Source organism: Gobius niger (assembly GCF_951799975.1).
Source record: "Gobius niger genome assembly, chromosome: 14".
NCBI classification, from domain to species: Eukaryota; Metazoa; Chordata; class Actinopteri; order Gobiiformes; family Gobiidae; genus Gobius; species Gobius niger.
The window spans coordinates 14,177,264-14,197,083 of NC_136865.1; the positions used below are offsets into that span (position 1 = coordinate 14,177,264).

The window sequence follows — 19,820 nt, forward strand, 5'->3', positions numbered from 1 at the left end:
GTTCCGTGTCCAATTCATTGTATTTTATTTAAAGGGACTAGATGCAAGTTCCTCATTTTTGTACTCACTACTGCCACCTCAGGCCATGCGTGTAACTGCAGCTTCTATATTAAGCTCGTGCATGACGGCACTTCGGACCCGAATTAACACCTTTTTGAGTGACATTGCAGGATTTTAGAGGCAGTTGTGGTGAATAGGTCTGTGCTCATTCTACACATTAGGACATGGCTGGAACATGTAGGGGGAGGAAAATACTTAATTTTAACATTTTTATTCTCCGTATAGTCCCTTTAAAGTAATCTCATCATGATTTTCAACATAAATCCCAGTAGCAATAGACAGACATTGAGGACACTACTCATAAACTTTGATGTCCCTTTCCTCAGGCGATAAACTGTAATCTTCATATGTCCAGTTGACTCCAAAATATTTATATCACGCTATTATCAAATCGACCCAGACACTTCTGCTTAGACAATGTTTAGCTTTGAGGCATCTGTTTTTTTGTTCCTCATCAGTGGCTTGGCTTTGCTCCAAAATGACTGGGCGCCTATCTTTGCTGGACCCAGTCAGTCGGCAGCATATTTCAACCAGTTAAGTTAAAGTGATTGAGGAAATTGAAATAATTAAAACCCACATTTGCATTTTCCTGGAAATGACACAGCCCGAGGCAACACACAGCCACAAGTGCTTGTGCCTCCATTCTTGCCACTTCCCATTAGGCTGATGCACCAGGCCTAATGAAGGGCTATTTTTCTTACTGCCGCGTATTAAATGGGTGGCACAGCTCCGGCTCCACTTACATCAGCATGGCTACAGATGACGTGTGAGATATATACACTAGGAATTTTGGAAGCTGAATGTGCTGAGCCTTCGCGAGCAAAGCCTAAGATTTCTTGCACTTTGGTTAGTTTAACTGACTCATTTTTAAGCAGTAATGTTATTTTTTTCGAAATCAGTGCAGGTGGTCTAACTGCTTCTCTCTGTCAAATGTGTTTCAGTTGTCTTCAGTCAGTTCGCCTTCTTCCAGACAGCTCTGAATGACATTGTGGAGGTGTACGATGGCGCAACGCAGCACTCCCGTGTCCTGAGCTCCTTATCTGGCGCTCACACAGGTAATGGATCCACTGTTAAAATGTCGACTCTTTACATAGATGCACTGTGGCTCAGCTAGTTAGCACTCTCACCTCACAGTACGAAGTTCCTGAGTTTGATTCCTGTAAATTTGCATTATCTACCCATGTCTGGATAATGTTTCCTCCAAGTGACGGGTTGCTCAGTGTGGGTGGATGGTTCAAAATGTAGAGAACAAATCGCATGTGTCTAGAGCCGTCATGGGCTTTTTGAACTTGCCTGGAGCAGGGCTGGACCAGTAACAGTTTGGGCGGTTTCAAAGTGCAATTCTCAAATGAACTGTAAACACCTTAACACGGTAAACAAAGCAACATAATAGCAGCAGTTGTGCATTATTTTTCTTTATGTCAGTGAAACACCGGTATTGTTCACCCGCTTTTCGACAATACATAGTTTATTCATGTTTTGGGGGACGTTTAGAGGGACTATTGTTTTCATATGCTAGTTTAAGTATCAAATAAAGAGAATGAAATGACTTAATGACCGCATGAGCCTGACTGCGTTTGCTCATCTTAATAATTGGAACTAAATATACTTTTCACTTTTATGTTCCAACTGTTCCAGCTGCTAATGAAATTACACAGTACAACAATTAACATCTAATTAACTTTAACACAATGCTATGTTGTCAATTTGAAAAGCCTGCCCACATAGATTCACAACAAACCATTATATAAGTAGTCAAATATCCATCATGACAAAGTATTAACTGCTGTAATACTTAGGCAAGGTCTCGTTTGTCTAATGTCAAAACACAAAGGACTTTATTGCAAGTCCATCCATCCTCTTTGTTGTAAACTATTCAACTCTGTCAGCAAGGACTTTTTATTCGACGTAGGTTTTTGATGTGATATTAGCTCCTCTTGTTTTTAATTTTTAAGCACATCCCTTGACTGTCTCTCTGGGATTTATATGTCCTTGACTTTTACGTGCTGGCTCAGTAGAGAATGTTAAGAGCAGGCTTGAAGTTGGACAGGGGCCAGTGGTTTAATAAGTTGCGTACATGCTGACATGTGTTGAACTGCTAAGATGAATAGCTGCCCACACTGTGACTTATGAAACTCAGTCATGACACTGTAAGGCAAGGATGCTTTCATAAACTATCCAGCGTACCCCGGGGTCATATTGTGAGAGAGGAACACTGATGAGGTGTTCTATTGAGATCATCCTTTAAAGTACAGTGGGTAAACGACACACATATTTTCATGATCCCAAATAAGAGAGGGAGATGCTCTCAGAAGCAGATGTTGTCTCCAGGGTTAAGCATTTGTGCCCTCCCTTCAGTGTGGCAGTAACCCCACAAAAATAATGAGATCCACTGCATTAACGGAGTCACTCCTCAACAAGCTGAAAGAGCAACTTGGTCAAAATACTTGGTTGTAGTTACGTGTAGTTACTTGTTACCAAGAATATGTGATAACATGATTAAAAAACAAACCACCAAAAACAGTAGAAACTGATGAGGCAGATGGTGAGATTATAAGATTTCTATCTAATTGACTCTGTGCATAACTTACCGCCCAAGAAGTGACTTCCTGTTTCGATCCAGGACACCAAAATAAAAGCACACAGCTCATCTCTTTGATTAGTTCAGCAGGTACTTGCAAAACATTACAAGAATGTAATAAAATACACACATTTAAGTGTTTTGTCTGTTAATAGCTAGGCAGAAAGAAAGCTGGACTTATGAACTGCTGAACTAATGAATAAGATGGTGCTTTTATTTTCGTGTGCTGAATCGAAACAGGAAGTCACTTCTTGGGCGGCGGCGGTATGATATGAAGTTATGCACAGAGTCAATTGAGGTCAAGCACAAACTGGAAGAAATTTGAAACACGTCCTAGTTTATTGTAAATAATACACACATTCAACAGTCATAATGCAGAAGTGAAAAAAAAAACATGCGCATGTTTGACCTTTAAATGATTGACATTCTCTTCATAATCTCCTTTTAGGTGAATCCCTACCTCTGGCAACATCCAACCAAATCCTGATCCGCTTCACCTCCAAAGGCCAGTCAAGTGCAAGAGGATTTCACTTGGTCTATCAGGGTATGTGGAACAACAACAGAACAGATCCATTTGAATTACGCATTCAATAAAAACAAAACAAAAATCTGTCTCTCAAAAGCCGTACCACGGACCAGTGCCACCCAGTGCACCTCAGTCCCTGAACCCCGGAATGGCCGTCGGATGGGGAACAACTTTGCGGTGGGCGCGGTAGTTCGCTTTGAGTGCAGTCCTGGTTATGTTCTGGAGGGATCAGGTGCCATTGAATGCTTGACTGTCCCCAACGCTCTGGCACAGTGGAACAGTTCTACACCGAGCTGTATAGGTAAGACAACACCCTCACTAAGTAGCATGTAATATTGTTTATATTGTAATTTTACTTACTTGACCTTTATTTACTACTCAACCCTATTTTTCTATTTTCCTATTGCTATTATTACTACGACACACACAGGCTACTACCTACTGCCTGTAGTTTCAAGCGTGATTCATCAATGCAATGCGCAACTGACAAAGGGTCAAATGTGAAAATAATTGAATCCGCATATACAGTAACTCTGAGTCAGACTTACTGCTACCTTTAATGTGTGGTGTCAGCAGATGCGATGCGCACAGTGAAGTAATGACTGTAAGGAAACTGCTATCTGTCCTTATGGTGAGTCTGAGCTATCTTATACGGGTCAAACCACAAAACAAGTCTCACGACAGGATCATTTATTTTCGGATGCATTATTTCAAACGTGACACCTGCTGCTCGGAATCGGTTGGGTTGGGATGTGTTGTGACTGTTTGTAAAATATGATCATCCCTGATAGCAGATGGAGACCAGTAGAGCATTGAGCGGGCTAATGAATGACTGTGACTTCCTGAATCGTGGGCGGAGCTTGACGCTGTCGGTGACACACTGCGACTGACACATCTAATTCCCTGCTCATTTTCACGGCAGTTCCCTGTGGCGGCAACCTGACGTCTCGAACTGGAACCATCTTATCTCCCGGCTTTCCGGAGCCTTATCTCAACAGCCTCAATTGCGTTTGGAAAATTACTGTTCCAGAAGGTTCAGGAATTCAGGTATGAATAACGGATTAAATAGAATGCTAATGATCTGTCACATCATAAACAAACATTTATAATTTCACCAATGCATATACTATGATGTATAATGTAATCTATGTGTAAAAATATACAGACAAATGAACTTCTACTATTGTATATGTTTCTTTGAGTCAGTGAAGCCAACCAGGATTTGAACCCTAAATAATCCACGACATCATCACTAATTGCTAATTATTTATTTGTCCCGCATACCTCTACACACCAAACTTATTTGCACTTAATCTTTTCATCATATTTTTATTTTTTAGCATGCAGTTTACGTATTGTCACTCTTCGATGCATTTGTGATTGAACTCCACTAGGGATCTGTGTGTGGAGTCTCTGGGGCAAGCTGATAAAAAGTTTCTAAGCTTATGCTTCAGACTTTGTAATGACCTCAGAGAACTCCCTTAGCTATTAGCTCCTCTACCTTGGCAGACTGTCCTTGTAGGTCAAACGCACTCTATATATTGGTTTCTGCTCCAAACATCTGCACAGAAACGTAATCGTACCTCAAATAGCGGTTTGTAAACTGACTGAAATTGCTGCCAACTTCCTGTTAATAGCAAAGCAATATTTAGATAATATAGTACACTATAACCACTAAAGGAACTACAATTGCTACGACTTTTTGTTTTCCATTATGTATTTCAAAATGGCCCAAACTTCCAAACCATTGCAGTACCTTTGCCCCAAGCTTTACCTGCGTCGTTTTCGCCTCTCTCCTTCACTGTTGCTACCACCGAGCGCAGTCACATTAAATTGGAGTGTCACGATCCAGAGGCGAACTTAAAGGGGTGAGGTGCCTAGCTGGCAACATTTGCCGTGGAAACACTAATGAAAGATCAATCTGTGATCTGCCGCGTCTCCCCAGGAAGCGCCACAGCCCCCGACTGCCCCTTTAATTGGCTTGTATCCGATCTATAACCATCAGAGGCAGGGGCTGAGCTGTGCGGTGGATCTGAGATGAGGGATCAAGAGTGAAGGACACTTACAGTAGCGTGGGGAGAATGAGGATAGAAAGTCTTTTCTGTGATGACTCAATATTGAAAGGCACAGATGATGAAAAAAAAAAAGAATCTTGCTAAGGATATTTGCAATTAAAAGTGTATGTATTTATGTCAAAATATAAAACCAGCTTTGATCAATGTTTAATGAAAAAAATAGATCAATATTACAGAGCTGCATGTCTTACTTAACCAATTTGATACAACTTTCTTTAATGCATCATGTTTTATGTATGTGCGTCTGCCTATCACTCTCACTCCAAATGGTGATAAATTCATTTTCCACCGATGCCCCTCTCTCCCGTTTCTATCTCAGATTCAGGTAATCAGCTTCGTCACAGAGCAGAACTGGGACTCGCTCGAGGTGTTCGATGGCGGAGACAACACAGACACGATGCTCGGCAGCTTTTCAGGTATGTTGCGAAGTTATTTGCCAAACTCAATTTGCATTTCTTCGCTTCTTCAAAATGGGGCGTGAAAGGTTGCATCGTGCATTGTAGGTCAGCGAAAGTTGGCAAAAACAAAGATGAAATTAAAGTATGTATATTAAGACATATTTAAATTCAAGACTTATACACTGGAGGTTTGCATTTCATTTCCATATCTCTTAAAGTAGGGCACTTACTCTTGAGAATGCGATGCACAAAGGCATACACTTTTGAAAAATATGGTATTAATAAACAGACACATGCATCTAATCAAGTCTTGGAGTGGAACTCGGTGATTTTCTCTTGTTTTCAGATGAGCCACTTCATTACTTGTAATTGCTGTCATAGTAAATGGAGAAAGGAGAGCTGAAAATCTTGTCTATTAAACTTGGACTGAAATTTCAAGTAATCAAAACTGTAGAACATTTATACTTTCTTCGTCCATAATGTCTAATACCACCATCAGCATCAACAAACCGAGCACATTTTTCTTCAGTTCAGCTTCACCCAAATCTAAAAGCAACAGTGTCATTTGAAATCTAAGACCTACAGAAGTGACCGTAACTGTTGTCACGTCGCACGTTTTTGCGCCACTTTTTTGTCTCTTTTTGTTGCTTTTTCATAGCTTTTTTTCTTACTTGCTTTTTTGTCATGTTTTCGCCAAGTTTTTGTCACTTTTTTGTTGCATTTTTGTTTGGTGCTTTTTGTTAGGTGTTTTCCTCGTTTTTGGTGTTTGCCTCGTTTTTTTCCATCATGTTTTTTTATCGCTCTTTTGTAATTTTCTTGATGCGTTTGCATCCCCGTTTTTTTTTTTTTCTTTTAGATTTGGATAAAGCCAAACTGGAGAAAATGTGCTCGGTTCAGGTGGGGGTTTAGAGGTTAAGAAAGTCTCTTGGTGTTTGTATTTGTCTTACTATGAGTATCAGATGCAAAAAACCTGTATCTATGCATTTCCACTCGGTACTAACAGGTTTGATGTCTGAGTGAATGATATAACAGATCATCATCTGTTTTTGTTATCCAGTCAGATTTCTCACTCCTGAAGATTGCATTGTTTTATAAGCCCCTTTTTCGTCCTTCTCCTAAAGGCACAACAGTCCCAGCACTCCTTAACAGCACCTCCAATCAGCTCTACCTGCACTTCTTCTCTGACATCAGTGTATCAGCAGCTGGCTTCAGGCTGGAATACAAAAGTGAGTGTCTCTTCAAGGACAGTTCTATACTAAAGCCGTTTGCTTATTCTCTCAAGGTTTCAGTCGCTTTTGTATTTTTGCATCTTTTTAGGCCCGAGCCGGACGCAGTCGCGGCAAGGGACTATTGTTTTTGGGTGGTTTCTTATTATTATTATTATTATTTTTTTTCTCCGGAAATGATCGCGTTTTTGACCCGCTGAACGTGGGTGAAAGCTCACCAAAATTGGCGGAGGCAATGAGGCGGCGAAAAAATTTATGATATTGGACGAATGGGACACGCCCACAACAAAATGGCTCCACAGCGCCCTCTGGAAGCGGACCCCAATTCAAAAAAATAGGGGCGTTTTTGGGCTTATGCCCAAGTCCTTGGCCACAGTGAGAGGGGACATCAGGACAAGCCCAAAACTCACTTGGAGCGACACGCCCACTCGCACAGGGAGGCGGCCATCTTGGCTTCAAACCCGGACCTCGTCTAAACTCATTTTACGTTTTAACGAACTAGTCCCTGGTTTTTTGTCGGATTTAGATCACATTTGGCACAGCGCATCTAGACATATTGAAATTCAATATTTGCCCAGCGTTTCTCAAAAAAGTTTCACCGTCTCCGCGTAACGCCGCGGCGAAAAACGCGTAGATTTCGCGTTGTTTACAAGAAAGCTCACGCTCACAGGCATAAGCCCAGAGAGCTCATATTCATGTCACTAATGCGCCACCTGAAACTGAACAGAATGAAGCCATTAATGTGTAGCCTGCTCCCAGGATAGCGCCCCCTAGCCATACCTTCAAAACTGCACTTTTGAATCTTTTTTATACAATGATGCCAGTATGTTCTAGACACTTTTGGAAACCAAAAAATACATTATAGTCATGTCATATTTTCTAAGATGTGGCCGTGACTTTGACTTTTATGTGGGAGTCTATCTGGACCTGCCTTGTGTGTCAACAAACTAGTCCCTGGTTTTTCAGCAGAATAAGGCCATACCTGTTTAAACAGACTCTCCTGACACGGGGCTACAAAAAATACCTGACTTTTTTTCCACTCAGACCCCCCCGTTTCGAATGGCGCCCCCCCAAAAACACGTTTTGTCATGTAAATTTGACACCACCTCGCAGGCGCGCGCTCTATCCAGTCTGGATCATACTTGGCTGACAGAAGGCCACTTACGGTCTGATTCCATAGAGATCAATTACTTCACGGTGCACATCACTATAGCGCCCCCTGCCTATACCTTGAAAAAATTATTTTGTCCGATTTCCACCAAACTTTCCAGATGTGTTCTACTCATCATAACAAACAAAAAAATATATTACACCATGCCTCTATCTCGCTCCGTTCTCCTTATATTTAGGCCCGAGCCGGACGCAGTCCTGGCAAGGGACTATTGTTTTTGGGTGGTTTCTTATTATTATTATTATTAGGCCCGAGCGCCATACATGGCGATAGGGACTATTGCTTCTGCAACGCAGGGGGGCACCAGGGTGCGCTTCGATGGCGTACGGAGTGCACAACGGACACGACAGCGACCACAGCGACCTCCGACCACGACAGACGCATAGGACTCGGCCAGAGCTTTCCGAAAATGTCTAATGTGTAAAAACAGCTACAATGGAAAAACGCCTATATTGTTTTTGCTTTTGCAGAAAATCCCTCCCGGGGGCTTCAGCGGCCAACCGCGCGCTCCACGTACACGCCAGAAAAAAATGACCCACAACTTTTTTGTGCGCCTTAGCCAGAGCTTTCCAACGGTGTACAGCATGTGGTGGTAACGGCAACGGCTTAGGTTTTTGGGGCAAAAAACGATTATTTTTCTTTCTTTCTTTCCGCCTTTCCGCCTCTTAAAACTGGATTTTCACCCCCTGAACGTGCGCGAAAACTCAATTAAAAATCACCGAAAAATCCGGTCTGGTGAAAAATTTACGAAAATGTGAGTGTCCAATGTGGGACGTGCAAAATGGCACAACAGCGCCACCTGCAAATTTGAAAAAAATAATTCAGTGACGGAGAGCCTCCACCAACTTGGACACACACTCGCGCCTTTGGGCACAGACATTGTCCAGGTCGTGACCAGCAAAAAACATTATTATGACCCCGCCCCCTGACAAACAGGAAGTCCCCTATTTTGAGTGGAAAAATGAGGAAAAGTCAAATTGCCTTCACGCTGATGTCGCATTTGAACGAACTCCTCCGTGGGCGTTTGTCCGAATGAGCTTCTGATCGCTTCTAACTCATCTACACATGTTGGGGATCAAAAGTTATCCAAAGAATTTTGCTATGTTTTGCGGTCTTCGTCCAGTGGAGCCCCAAAGTTGACCTTTATTTGGGCGATTTCTCAGACATCAAAAATGACTCCTGTTCGCACAAACTAACTCGGATTATTACCAAAACTCATACACATGTTGCCCCTTCACCCCCGCATACATGGAATGAGGTTTGGTGGCAGTGGACCCAACAGCGCCCCCTATAAAATGCATGTTAATGTCATCACTCATTCACTGGGTACGTACCAGAGAGTAATGACCCTGACAGTTGCATGCGCCTTGGTCAGAGCTTTCCGAAAATGTATAATATATGGTATTTCGAGCAACGGGAACCCTTGTTAGGCCCGAGCGCCATACATGGCGATAGGGACTATTGCTTCTGCAACGCAGGGGGGCACCAGGGTGCGCTTCGATGGCGTACGGAGTGCACAACGGACACGACAGCGACCACAGCGACCTCCGACCACGACAGACGCATAGGACTCGGCCAGAGCTTTCCGAAAATGTCTAATGTGTAAAAACAGCTACAATGGAAAAACGCCTATATTGTTTTTGCTTTTGCAGAAAATCCCTCCCGGGGGCTTCAGCGGCCAACCGCGCGCTCCACGTACACGCCAGAAAAAAATGACCCACAACTTTTTTGTGCGCCTTAGCCAGAGCTTTCCAACGGTGTACAGCATGTGGTGGTAACGGCAACGGCTTAGGTTTTTGGGGCAAAAAACGATTATTTTTCTTTCTTTCTTTCCGCCTTTCCGCCTCTTAAAACTGGATTTTCACCCCCTGAACGTGCGCGAAAACTCAATTAAAAATCACCGAAAAATCCGGTCTGGTGAAAAATTTACGAAAATGTGAGTGTCCAATGTGGGACGTGCAAAATGGCACAACAGCGCCACCTGCAAATTTGAAAAAAATAATTCAGTGACGGAGAGCCTCCACCAACTTGGACACACACTCGCGCCTTTGGGCACAGACATTGTCCAGGTCGTGACCAGCAAAAAACATTATTATGACCCCGCCCCCTGACAAACAGGAAGTCCCCTATTTTGAGTGGAAAAATGAGGAAAAGTCAAATTGCCTTCACGCTGATGTCGCATTTGAACGAACTCCTCCGTGGGCGTTTGTCCGAATGAGCTTCTGATCGCTTCTAACTCATCTACACATGTTGGGGATCAAAAGTTATCCAAAGAATTTTGCTATGTTTTGCGGTCTTCGTCCAGTGGAGCCCCAAAGTTGACCTTTATTTGGGCGATTTCTCAGACATCAAAAATGACTCCTGTTCGCACAAACTAACTCGGATTATTACCAAAACTCATACACATGTTGCCCCTTCACCCCCGCATACATGGAATGAGGTTTGGTGGCAGTGGACCCAACAGCGCCCCCTATAAAATGCATGTTAATGTCATCACTCATTCACTGGGTACGTACCAGAGAGTAATGACCCTGACAGTTGCATGCGCCTTGGTCAGAGCTTTCCGAAAATGTATAATATATGGTATTTCGAGCAACGGGAACCCTTGTTAGGCCCGAGCGCCATACATGGCGATAGGGACTATTGCTTCTGCAACGCAGGGGGGCACCAGGGTGCGCTTCGATGGCGTACGGAGTGCACAACGGACACGACAGCGACCACAGCGACCTCCGACCACGACAGACGCATAGGACTCGGCCAGAGCTTTCCGAAAATGTCTAATGTGTAAAAACAGCTACAATGGAAAAACGCCTATATTGTTTTTGCTTTTGCAGAAAATCCCTCCCGGGGGCTTCAGCGGCCAACCGCGCGCTCCACGTACACGCCAGAAAAAAATGACCCACAACTTTTTTGTGCGCCTTAGCCAGAGCTTTCCAACGGTGTACAGCATGTGGTGGTAACGGCAACGGCTTAGGTTTTTGGGGCAAAAAACGATTATTTTTCTTTCTTTCTTTCCGCCTTTCCGCCTCTTAAAACTGGATTTTCACCCCCTGAACGTGCGCGAAAACTCAATTAAAAATCACCGAAAAATCCGGTCTGGTGAAAAATTTACGAAAATGTGAGTGTCCAATGTGGGACGTGCAAAATGGCACAACAGCGCCACCTGCAAATTTGAAAAAAATAATTCAGTGACGGAGAGCCTCCACCAACTTGGACACACACTCGCGCCTTTGGGCACAGACATTGTCCAGGTCGTGACCAGCAAAAAACATTATTATGACCCCGCCCCCTGACAAACAGGAAGTCCCCTATTTTGAGTGGAAAAATGAGGAAAAGTCAAATTGCCTTCACGCTGATGTCGCATTTGAACGAACTCCTCCGTGGGCGTTTGTCCGAATGAGCTTCTGATCGCTTCTAACTCATCTACACATGTTGGGGATCAAAAGTTATCCAAAGAATTTTGCTATGTTTTGCGGTCTTCGTCCAGTGGAGCCCCAAAGTTGACCTTTATTTGGGCGATTTCTCAGACATCAAAAATGACTCCTGTTCGCACAAACTAACTCGGATTATTACCAAAACTCATACACATGTTGCCCCTTCACCCCCGCATACATGGAATGAGGTTTGGTGGCAGTGGACCCAACAGCGCCCCCTATAAAATGCATGTTAATGTCATCACTCATTCACTGGGTACGTACCAGAGAGTAATGACCCTGACAGTTGCATGCGCCTTGGTCAGAGCTTTCCGAAAATGTATAATATATGGTATTTCGAGCAACGGGAACCCTTGTTAGGCCCGAGCGCCATACATGGCGATAGGGACTATTGCTTCTGCAACGCAGGGGGGCACCAGGGTGCGCTTCGATGGCGTACGGAGTGCACAACGGACACGACAGCGACCACAGCGACCTCCGACCACGACAGACGCATAGGACTCGGCCAGAGCTTTCCGAAAATGTATAATGTGTAAAAACAGCTACAATGGAAAAACGCCTATATTGTTTTTGCTTTTGCAGAAAATCCCTCCCGGGGGCTTCAGCGGCCAACCGCGCGCTCCACGTACACGCCAGAAAAAAATGACCCACAACTTTTTTGTGCGCCTTAGCCAGAGCTTTCCAACGGTGTACAGCATGTGGTGGTAACGGCAACGGCTTAGGTTTTTGGGGCAAAAAACGATTATTTTTCTTTCTTTCTTTCCGCCTTTCCGCCTCTTAAAACTGGATTTTCACCCCCTGAACGTGCGCGAAAACTCAATTAAAAATCACCGAAAAATCCGGTCTGGTGAAAAATTTACGAAAATGTGAGTGTCCAATGTGGGACGTGCAAAATGGCACAACAGCGCCACCTGCAAATTTGAAAAAAATAATTCAGTGACGGAGAGCCTCCACCAACTTGGACACACACTCGCGCCTTTGGGCACAGACATTGTCCAGGTCGTGACCAGCAAAAAACATTATTATGACCCCGCCCCCTGACAAACAGGAAGTCCCCTATTTTGAGTGGAAAAATGAGGAAAAGTCAAATTGCCTTCACGCTGATGTCGCATTTGAACGAACTCCTCCGTGGGCGTTTGTCCGAATGAGCTTCTGATCGCTTCTAACTCATCTACACATGTTGGGGATCAAAAGTTATCCAAAGAATTTTGCTATGTTTTGCGGTCTTCGTCCAGTGGAGCCCCAAAGTTGACCTTTATTTGGGCGATTTCTCAGACATCAAAAATGACTCCTGTTCGCACAAACTAACTCGGATTATTACCAAAACTCATACACATGTTGCCCCTTCACCCCCGCATACATGGAATGAGGTTTGGTGGCAGTGGACCCAACAGCGCCCCCTATAAAATGCATGTTAATGTCATCACTCATTCACTGGGTACGTACCAGAGAGTAATGACCCTGACAGTTGCATGCGCCTTGGTCAGAGCTTTCCGAAAATGTATAATATATGGTATTTCGAGCAACGGGAACCCTTGTTAGGCCCGAGCGCCATACATGGCGATAGGGACTATTGCTTCTGCAACGCAGGGGGGCACCAGGGTGCGCTTCGATGGCGTACGGAGTGCACAACGGACACGACAGCGACCACAGCGACCTCCGACCACGACAGACGCATAGGACTCGGCCAGAGCTTTCCGAAAATGTCTAATGTGTAAAAACAGCTACAATGGAAAAACGCCTATATTGTTTTTGCTTTTGCAGAAAATCCCTCCCGGGGGCTTCAGCGGCCAACCGCGCGCTCCACGTACACGCCAGAAAAAAATGACCCACAACTTTTTTGTGCGCCTTAGCCAGAGCTTTCCAACGGTGTACAGCATGTGGTGGTAACGGCAACGGCTTAGGTTTTTGGGGCAAAAAACGATTATTTTTCTTTCTTTCTTTCCGCCTTTCCGCCTCTTAAAACTGGATTTTCACCCCCTGAACGTGCGCGAAAACTCAATTAAAAATCACCGAAAAATCCGGTCTGGTGAAAAATTTACGAAAATGTGAGTGTCCAATGTGGGACGTGCAAAATGGCACAACAGCGCCACCTGCAAATTTGAAAAAAATAATTCAGTGACGGAGAGCCTCCACCAACTTGGACACACACTCGCGCCTTTGGGCACAGACATTGTCCAGGTCGTGACCAGCAAAAAACATTATTATGACCCCGCCCCCTGACAAACAGGAAGTCCCCTATTTTGAGTGGAAAAATGAGGAAAAGTCAAATTGCCTTCACGCTGATGTCGCATTTGAACGAACTCCTCCGTGGGCGTTTGTCCGAATGAGCTTCTGATCGCTTCTAACTCATCTACACATGTTGGGGATCAAAAGTTATCCAAAGAATTTTGCTATGTTTTGCGGTCTTCGTCCAGTGGAGCCCCAAAGTTGACCTTTATTTGGGCGATTTCTCAGACATCAAAAATGACTCCTGTTCGCACAAACTAACTCGGATTATTACCAAAACTCATACACATGTTGCCCCTTCACCCCCGCATACATGGAATGAGGTTTGGTGGCAGTGGACCCAACAGCGCCCCCTATAAAATGCATGTTAATGTCATCACTCATTCACTGGGTACGTACCAGAGAGTAATGACCCTGACAGTTGCATGCGCCTTGGTCAGAGCTTTCCGAAAATGTATAATATATGGTATTTCGAGCAACGGGAACCCTTGTTAGGCCCGAGCGCCATACATGGCGATAGGGACTATTGCTTCTGCAACGCAGGGGGGCACCAGGGTGCGCTTCGATGGCGTACGGAGTGCACAACGGACACGACAGCGACCACAGCGACCTCCGACCACGACAGACGCATAGGACTCGGCCAGAGCTTTCCGAAAATGTCTAATGTGTAAAAACAGCTACAATGGAAAAACGCCTATATTGTTTTTGCTTTTGCAGAAAATCCCTCCCGGGGGCTTCAGCGGCCAACCGCGCGCTCCACGTACACGCCAGAAAAAAATGACCCACAACTTTTTTGTGCGCCTTAGCCAGAGCTTTCCAACGGTGTACAGCATGTGGTGGTAACGGCAACGGCTTAGGTTTTTGGGGCAAAAAACGATTATTTTTCTTTCTTTCTTTCCGCCTTTCCGCCTCTTAAAACTGGATTTTCACCCCCTGAACGTGCGCGAAAACTCAATTAAAAATCACCGAAAAATCCGGTCTGGTGAAAAATTTACGAAAATGTGAGTGTCCAATGTGGGACGTGCAAAATGGCACAACAGCGCCACCTGCAAATTTGAAAAAAATAATTCAGTGACGGAGAGCCTCCACCAACTTGGACACACACTCGCGCCTTTGGGCCTTAAGTGGGTTTTAAGTGGTTCTAAGTGGTCCCACCCATCCTCCGTGGAAATGGCCAGAGGTCTTAGCCAGGCAGCATGGTGGCCTCTCTAAGAGTTTTCTCTGAAATTCGTCAATTTTCCAAATTTCCTCCTTTATTCACAACGGCTACAGTTTTAGACTCGTACATGTTTATACTACCCCTCTGTCACAGAAAGATGCTTCAATTTTGATGTTTTTGACTCCAAAATCAACATTTCCTATAGTTTATAGTGACAGGAAGTTTAGTTTACCCGTTTCCTGTCCGTCCCTCTGTGTGTTCCTCGTACTATTTCGCTCTCAACGAAATATTCTTTATATGGAGGGTGCTGGGCTGGTGCACCCTCTCATCAAATCTTTGGCCGGTCAGAGGAATTTACCCTAATTAAAAAGATGAAATATATTAATGCTTAAGCTTTAATTTCCGTTTTCTGCAAATACACAAGTGCAGTCTTTCATAACATTAATGTTAAATTGGCTGCACTTACTAAGCTTGTGTAGCTCTATTGGTAGAGTGCCGGGTTCCTATACGTTAGGTTGTTGGATCGATCCCAGCCATCACCTTTTTTTTTTTTTTTTTTGGACTCGGTAATTTCTGGTCCCACCCTCATGAAAAATGGGGAAATGATCCCTCTCCTCCAGTGGGGTGCTGTCACCTAATTTTGGCCTGAGAATTGAGAGAATCCTCACCCTCATCAGGCCCATGTTTGTATGGACTTATATCTCAGTAGTAGCAAGGTTGTCTTCAGTGAATGAGCTAGTCCTAACACAGCCTTCACACTTTTCTTATGCTTTCTCATTTTACATGGACCACTGTACACATTGTCTCAGCCTAAGACCATGAGTGCGGGTGTTTCATAAGATATTCTTTTGTTCGACTAATACTTTGTCTGTGCCTGTATAGTGTCAAGGGCAGAGCATTGGGTTTATAACCAAGAGGCCCCTGGATCAATTCTAACCTTCATAAGTTTTTTGTTTTTTTTCTTTCTTTCTTTCTTTCTTTTTTTTGGCTCTTTCTGGGAAGAACATGATTTACCGCCTTTGGTCCCACCCTCATGAAAAATGGGGAAATGTTCCCTCTCCTCCAGTGGGGTGCTGTCCCCTAATTTCGGCCCAGAAATTTAGAGAAGCCTTGCCCTCATCAGGCCCATGTTTGTATGGACTTATATCTCAGTGGTAAAATGTCGTCTTAGGTGAAGGAGGTAGCTAGTCCTAACATTTCTAATGCACAGGGAGTTTCATAAGACATTGCTTTGTTCAGCTAGAATTTTAACTGTGCCTTTATAGTGTCATAGGTAGACCATTGGGTTCATAACCATGAGGCTGCTGGATCAATTCTGACCTTTACTATTTTTATCTATTTTTTTTTTTTCTCGGCACCTACTGGAAATTACATAATTCAGCACCTATGGTCCCACCCTCATGAAAAAAGTGGGAACAACGCTTACAGAATTTGCATAACTAAAGACATGGCAGGATAGTAGGGAAACTATTGAGGCAACACCAGGGACAATGTCAAAACAATCTAGAAAATGGAGGGGGAAAATTGACCAAAAATTACCTCTCCTCAGGTGCTGGGACCTAATTTTGGAGCGTTATTCTAGAGAATACTTGCCCACATCAGGTCAATGACAGTATGTAGTTAGAGCTCAGTGATAGTGTGCTGGTCTATGGTATAGGAGGTTGCCAGTTCAAACACTGCCATAACAATTTTCCAATCCTTTGTTTTTTCACATGATTCACATATTTTCGAGCCTGATAAAAGTACACAATGAGAACCAAGTAATGTGACACAATTGTGTATTCCCTTCCCCCTCTTCACTTGTGCAGCCCATTGCAGAGAGGTGTTCCATTTAAACACCCCTCTGGTTCGTTCCACATTACAGTACAACGTGTCTTCCTACAACAAGTATGAAAAGTTTGCAACGTCTTTTTCTGATTCTCCTGTTTCCGTTTGTTATCTTTGATAGACTTACATTACTTATAGGCTTGTGTTACAAGCTTCATATCTGGAACAGCAGCCCAGGTTGAGGACAGGGGGCCTTCAGGCTGAGGCAACAGTGGGCCGGCACCAAAGCTACTTGGGACAAGAGTGAGGCCGGTGTGTGACAAAGGCTCAGGCGAGAGTGGGATGGGGCAGGAGTTATCAGGCGTAAGAGAGTGGTTTGGGTGTGAGACAGAGGCTAAAGCAGGTTTGGGTGACAGCGAACGTGGGCATTCGCAAGGGGGAGGTCGCCAGGGGCAAGAGCGATCAGAAGGGCTCACAAGGAGCATAGCAATCGGGGGCCTCGCATGGGGCGACAGCGAGCAGGGGCGGTTGCAAGGGGGGGAATGCCAGGGGCGAGGGCCGCACGACGCCGCTTGCGGCTTTAATTATTATTATTATTATTATTTTTTTTTTTTTTCTCCGGAAAGGATCGCGTTTTTGACCCGCTAAACGTGGGTGAAAGCTCCCCAAAATTGGCGGAGGCAATGAGGCAGCGAAAAAATTTATGATATTGGACGAATGGGACACGCCCACAACAAAATGGCTCCACAGCGCCCTCTGGAAGCGGACCCCAATTCAAAAAAATCAGGGCGTTTTTGGGCGTACGCCCGAATCACTCGCCACAGTGAGAGGGGACATCAGGACAAGCCCAAAACTCACTTGGAGCGACACGCCCACTCGCACAGGGAGGCGGCCATCTTGGCTTCAAACCCGGACCTCGTCTAAACTCATTTTACGTTTTAACGAACTAGTCCCTGGTTTTTTGTCGGATTTAGATCACATTTGGCACAGCGCATCTAGACATATTGAAATTCAATATTTGCCCAGCGTTTCTCAAAAAAGTTTCACCGTCTCCGCGTAACGCCGCGGCGAAAAACGCGTAGATTTCGCGTTGTTTACAAGAAAGCTCACGCTCACAGGCATAAGCCCAGAGAGCTCATATTCATGTCACTAATGCGCCACCTGAAACTGAACAGAATGAAGCCATTAATGTGTAGCCTGCTCCCAGGATAGCGCCCCCTAGCCATACCTTCAAAACTGCACTTTTGAATCTTTTTTATACAATGATGCCAGTATGTTCTAGACACTTTTGGAAACCAAAAAATACATTATAGTCATGTCATATTTTCTAAGATGTGGCCGTGACTTTGACTTTTATGTGGGAGTCTATCTGGACCTGCCTTGTGTGTCAACAAACTAGTCCCTGGTTTTTCAGCAGAATAAGGCCATACCTGTTTAAACAGACTCTCCTGACACGGGGCTACAAAAAATACCTGACTTTTTTTCCACTCAGACCCCCCCGTTTCGAATGGCGCCCCCCCAAAAACACGTTTTGTCATGTAAATTTGACACCACCTCGCAGGCGCGCGCTCTATCCAGTCTGGATCATACTTGGCTGACAGAAGGCCACTTACGGTCTGATTCCATAGAGATCAATTACTTCACGGTGCACATCACTATAGCGCCCCCTGCCTATACCTTGAAAAAATTATTTTGTCCGATTTCCACCAAACTTTCCAGATGTGTTCTACTCATCATAACAAACAAAAAAATATATTACACCATGCCTCTATCTCGCTCCGTTCTCCTTATATTTAGGCCCGAGCCGGACGCAGTCCTGGCAAGGGACTATTGTTTTTGGGTGGTTTCTTATTATTATTATTATTATTATTATTATTATTATTTTTTTTTTTTTTCTCCGGAAAGGATCGCGTTTTTGACCCGCTAAACGTGGGTGAAAGCTCCCCAAAATTGGCGGAGGCAATGAGGCAGCGAAAAAATTTATGATATTGGACGAATGGGACACGCCCACAACAAAATGGCTCCACAGCGCCCTCTGGAAGCGGACCCCAATTCAAAAAAATCAGGGCGTTTTTGGGCGTACGCCCGAATCACTCGCCACAGTGAGAGGGGACATCAGGACAAGCCCAAAACTCACTTGGAGCGACACGCCCACTCGCACAGGGAGGCGGCCATCTTGGCTTCAAGTGGCTTTTAAGTGGCTTGTAAGTGGCCCGCCCATCCTCCGTGAAAATAGCCAGACGTCTTAGCCTAGCAGCATACTGGCCTCTGTCAGAGGCCACTGTGTCCTGAAATTCGCCAATTTTCCAAATTTCTCCCTTTCTTCACAAAATCCACACTTTTGGACTCGTATATACTTATACTACCCCTCTGTCACAGACAGAAGCTTTAATTTGGACATTTTTGCCTTCAAATTCACGTTTTTGTCAACTGTACAATCACAGGAAGTTCAATTCGTCTGTTTCCTGTCCGTCTCTCTGTGTGCTCCTCGTACTAAATGGGTCTCACCAAAATCTTGCTTCAATATCAATGGTGCTGCAGGGCTGAAACCCCCTCTCAACGTTTCTTTGGGCAGCCAGGAATTTAACCTAATTAAAAAATGATGCAATATATTATATTCTAAACTGTTAATCCGTTTCCTACAAATACACAAGTGCGCAGTCTCTCATGACATTTATTTCACATCCGCTAGTTTTTCACAGCATAAGTAGCTCCATTGGTAGAGTGCTGGATTAGTGTACAGGAGGTTGCTGGATCAAATCCCCACCATGACCTTCTTTCATTTTTTTTTTCTTTTGGACTTCAAAATATGCGTCACTAAAGAGAAAGAAATGGGGGGATAGTGGGGAGACAGTTGAGGAATCACTGGGGGAAAATGTCGAAAACTATCAGGGAAATGTTCCGGGGGGGGGGGGGGACATGACCCGAAGATTTCTAAACTGTAAATCCGTTTCTTGCAAACACTCAAGAGCAGGATCTCTCATGACATTAATTTCACATCTGCTGATTCATTCACTCAACCTGAGTAGCTCCATTGGTAGACAGCTAGACTAGTGTAAAGGAGGATGGTGGATCAAATCCCAGCCTTCACTATTTTTTTTTCCTTTTTCTTTTGGACTCAGCACCTTCTCTTTTCTTGCCGGCTTTTTAGTAGGATTATGATACAGTGAAGTCTGTCAGTGATTTTAATAGTT

The 19,820-nt window shown here is 44.3% G+C and overlaps 1 protein-coding gene across 1 annotated transcript in view; it reads left to right on the forward strand.

Annotated features, from left to right (window-relative positions):
• Positions 1 to 19,820, forward strand: part of csmd2 (CUB and Sushi multiple domains 2) — a 212,126-nt gene that overhangs the window by 152,499 nt on the left and 39,807 nt on the right. Inside the window, exons 33-38 of the mRNA XM_079571186.1 lie at positions 1,002 to 1,115; positions 3,090 to 3,185; positions 3,265 to 3,468; positions 4,090 to 4,214; positions 5,562 to 5,658; positions 6,762 to 6,866. Of these exons, the coding sequence (XP_079427312.1) occupies positions 1,002 to 1,115; positions 3,090 to 3,185; positions 3,265 to 3,468; positions 4,090 to 4,214; positions 5,562 to 5,658; positions 6,762 to 6,866 (741 nt within the window). The remainder of the gene's footprint in view (positions 1 to 1,001; positions 1,116 to 3,089; positions 3,186 to 3,264; positions 3,469 to 4,089; positions 4,215 to 5,561; positions 5,659 to 6,761; positions 6,867 to 19,820) is intronic.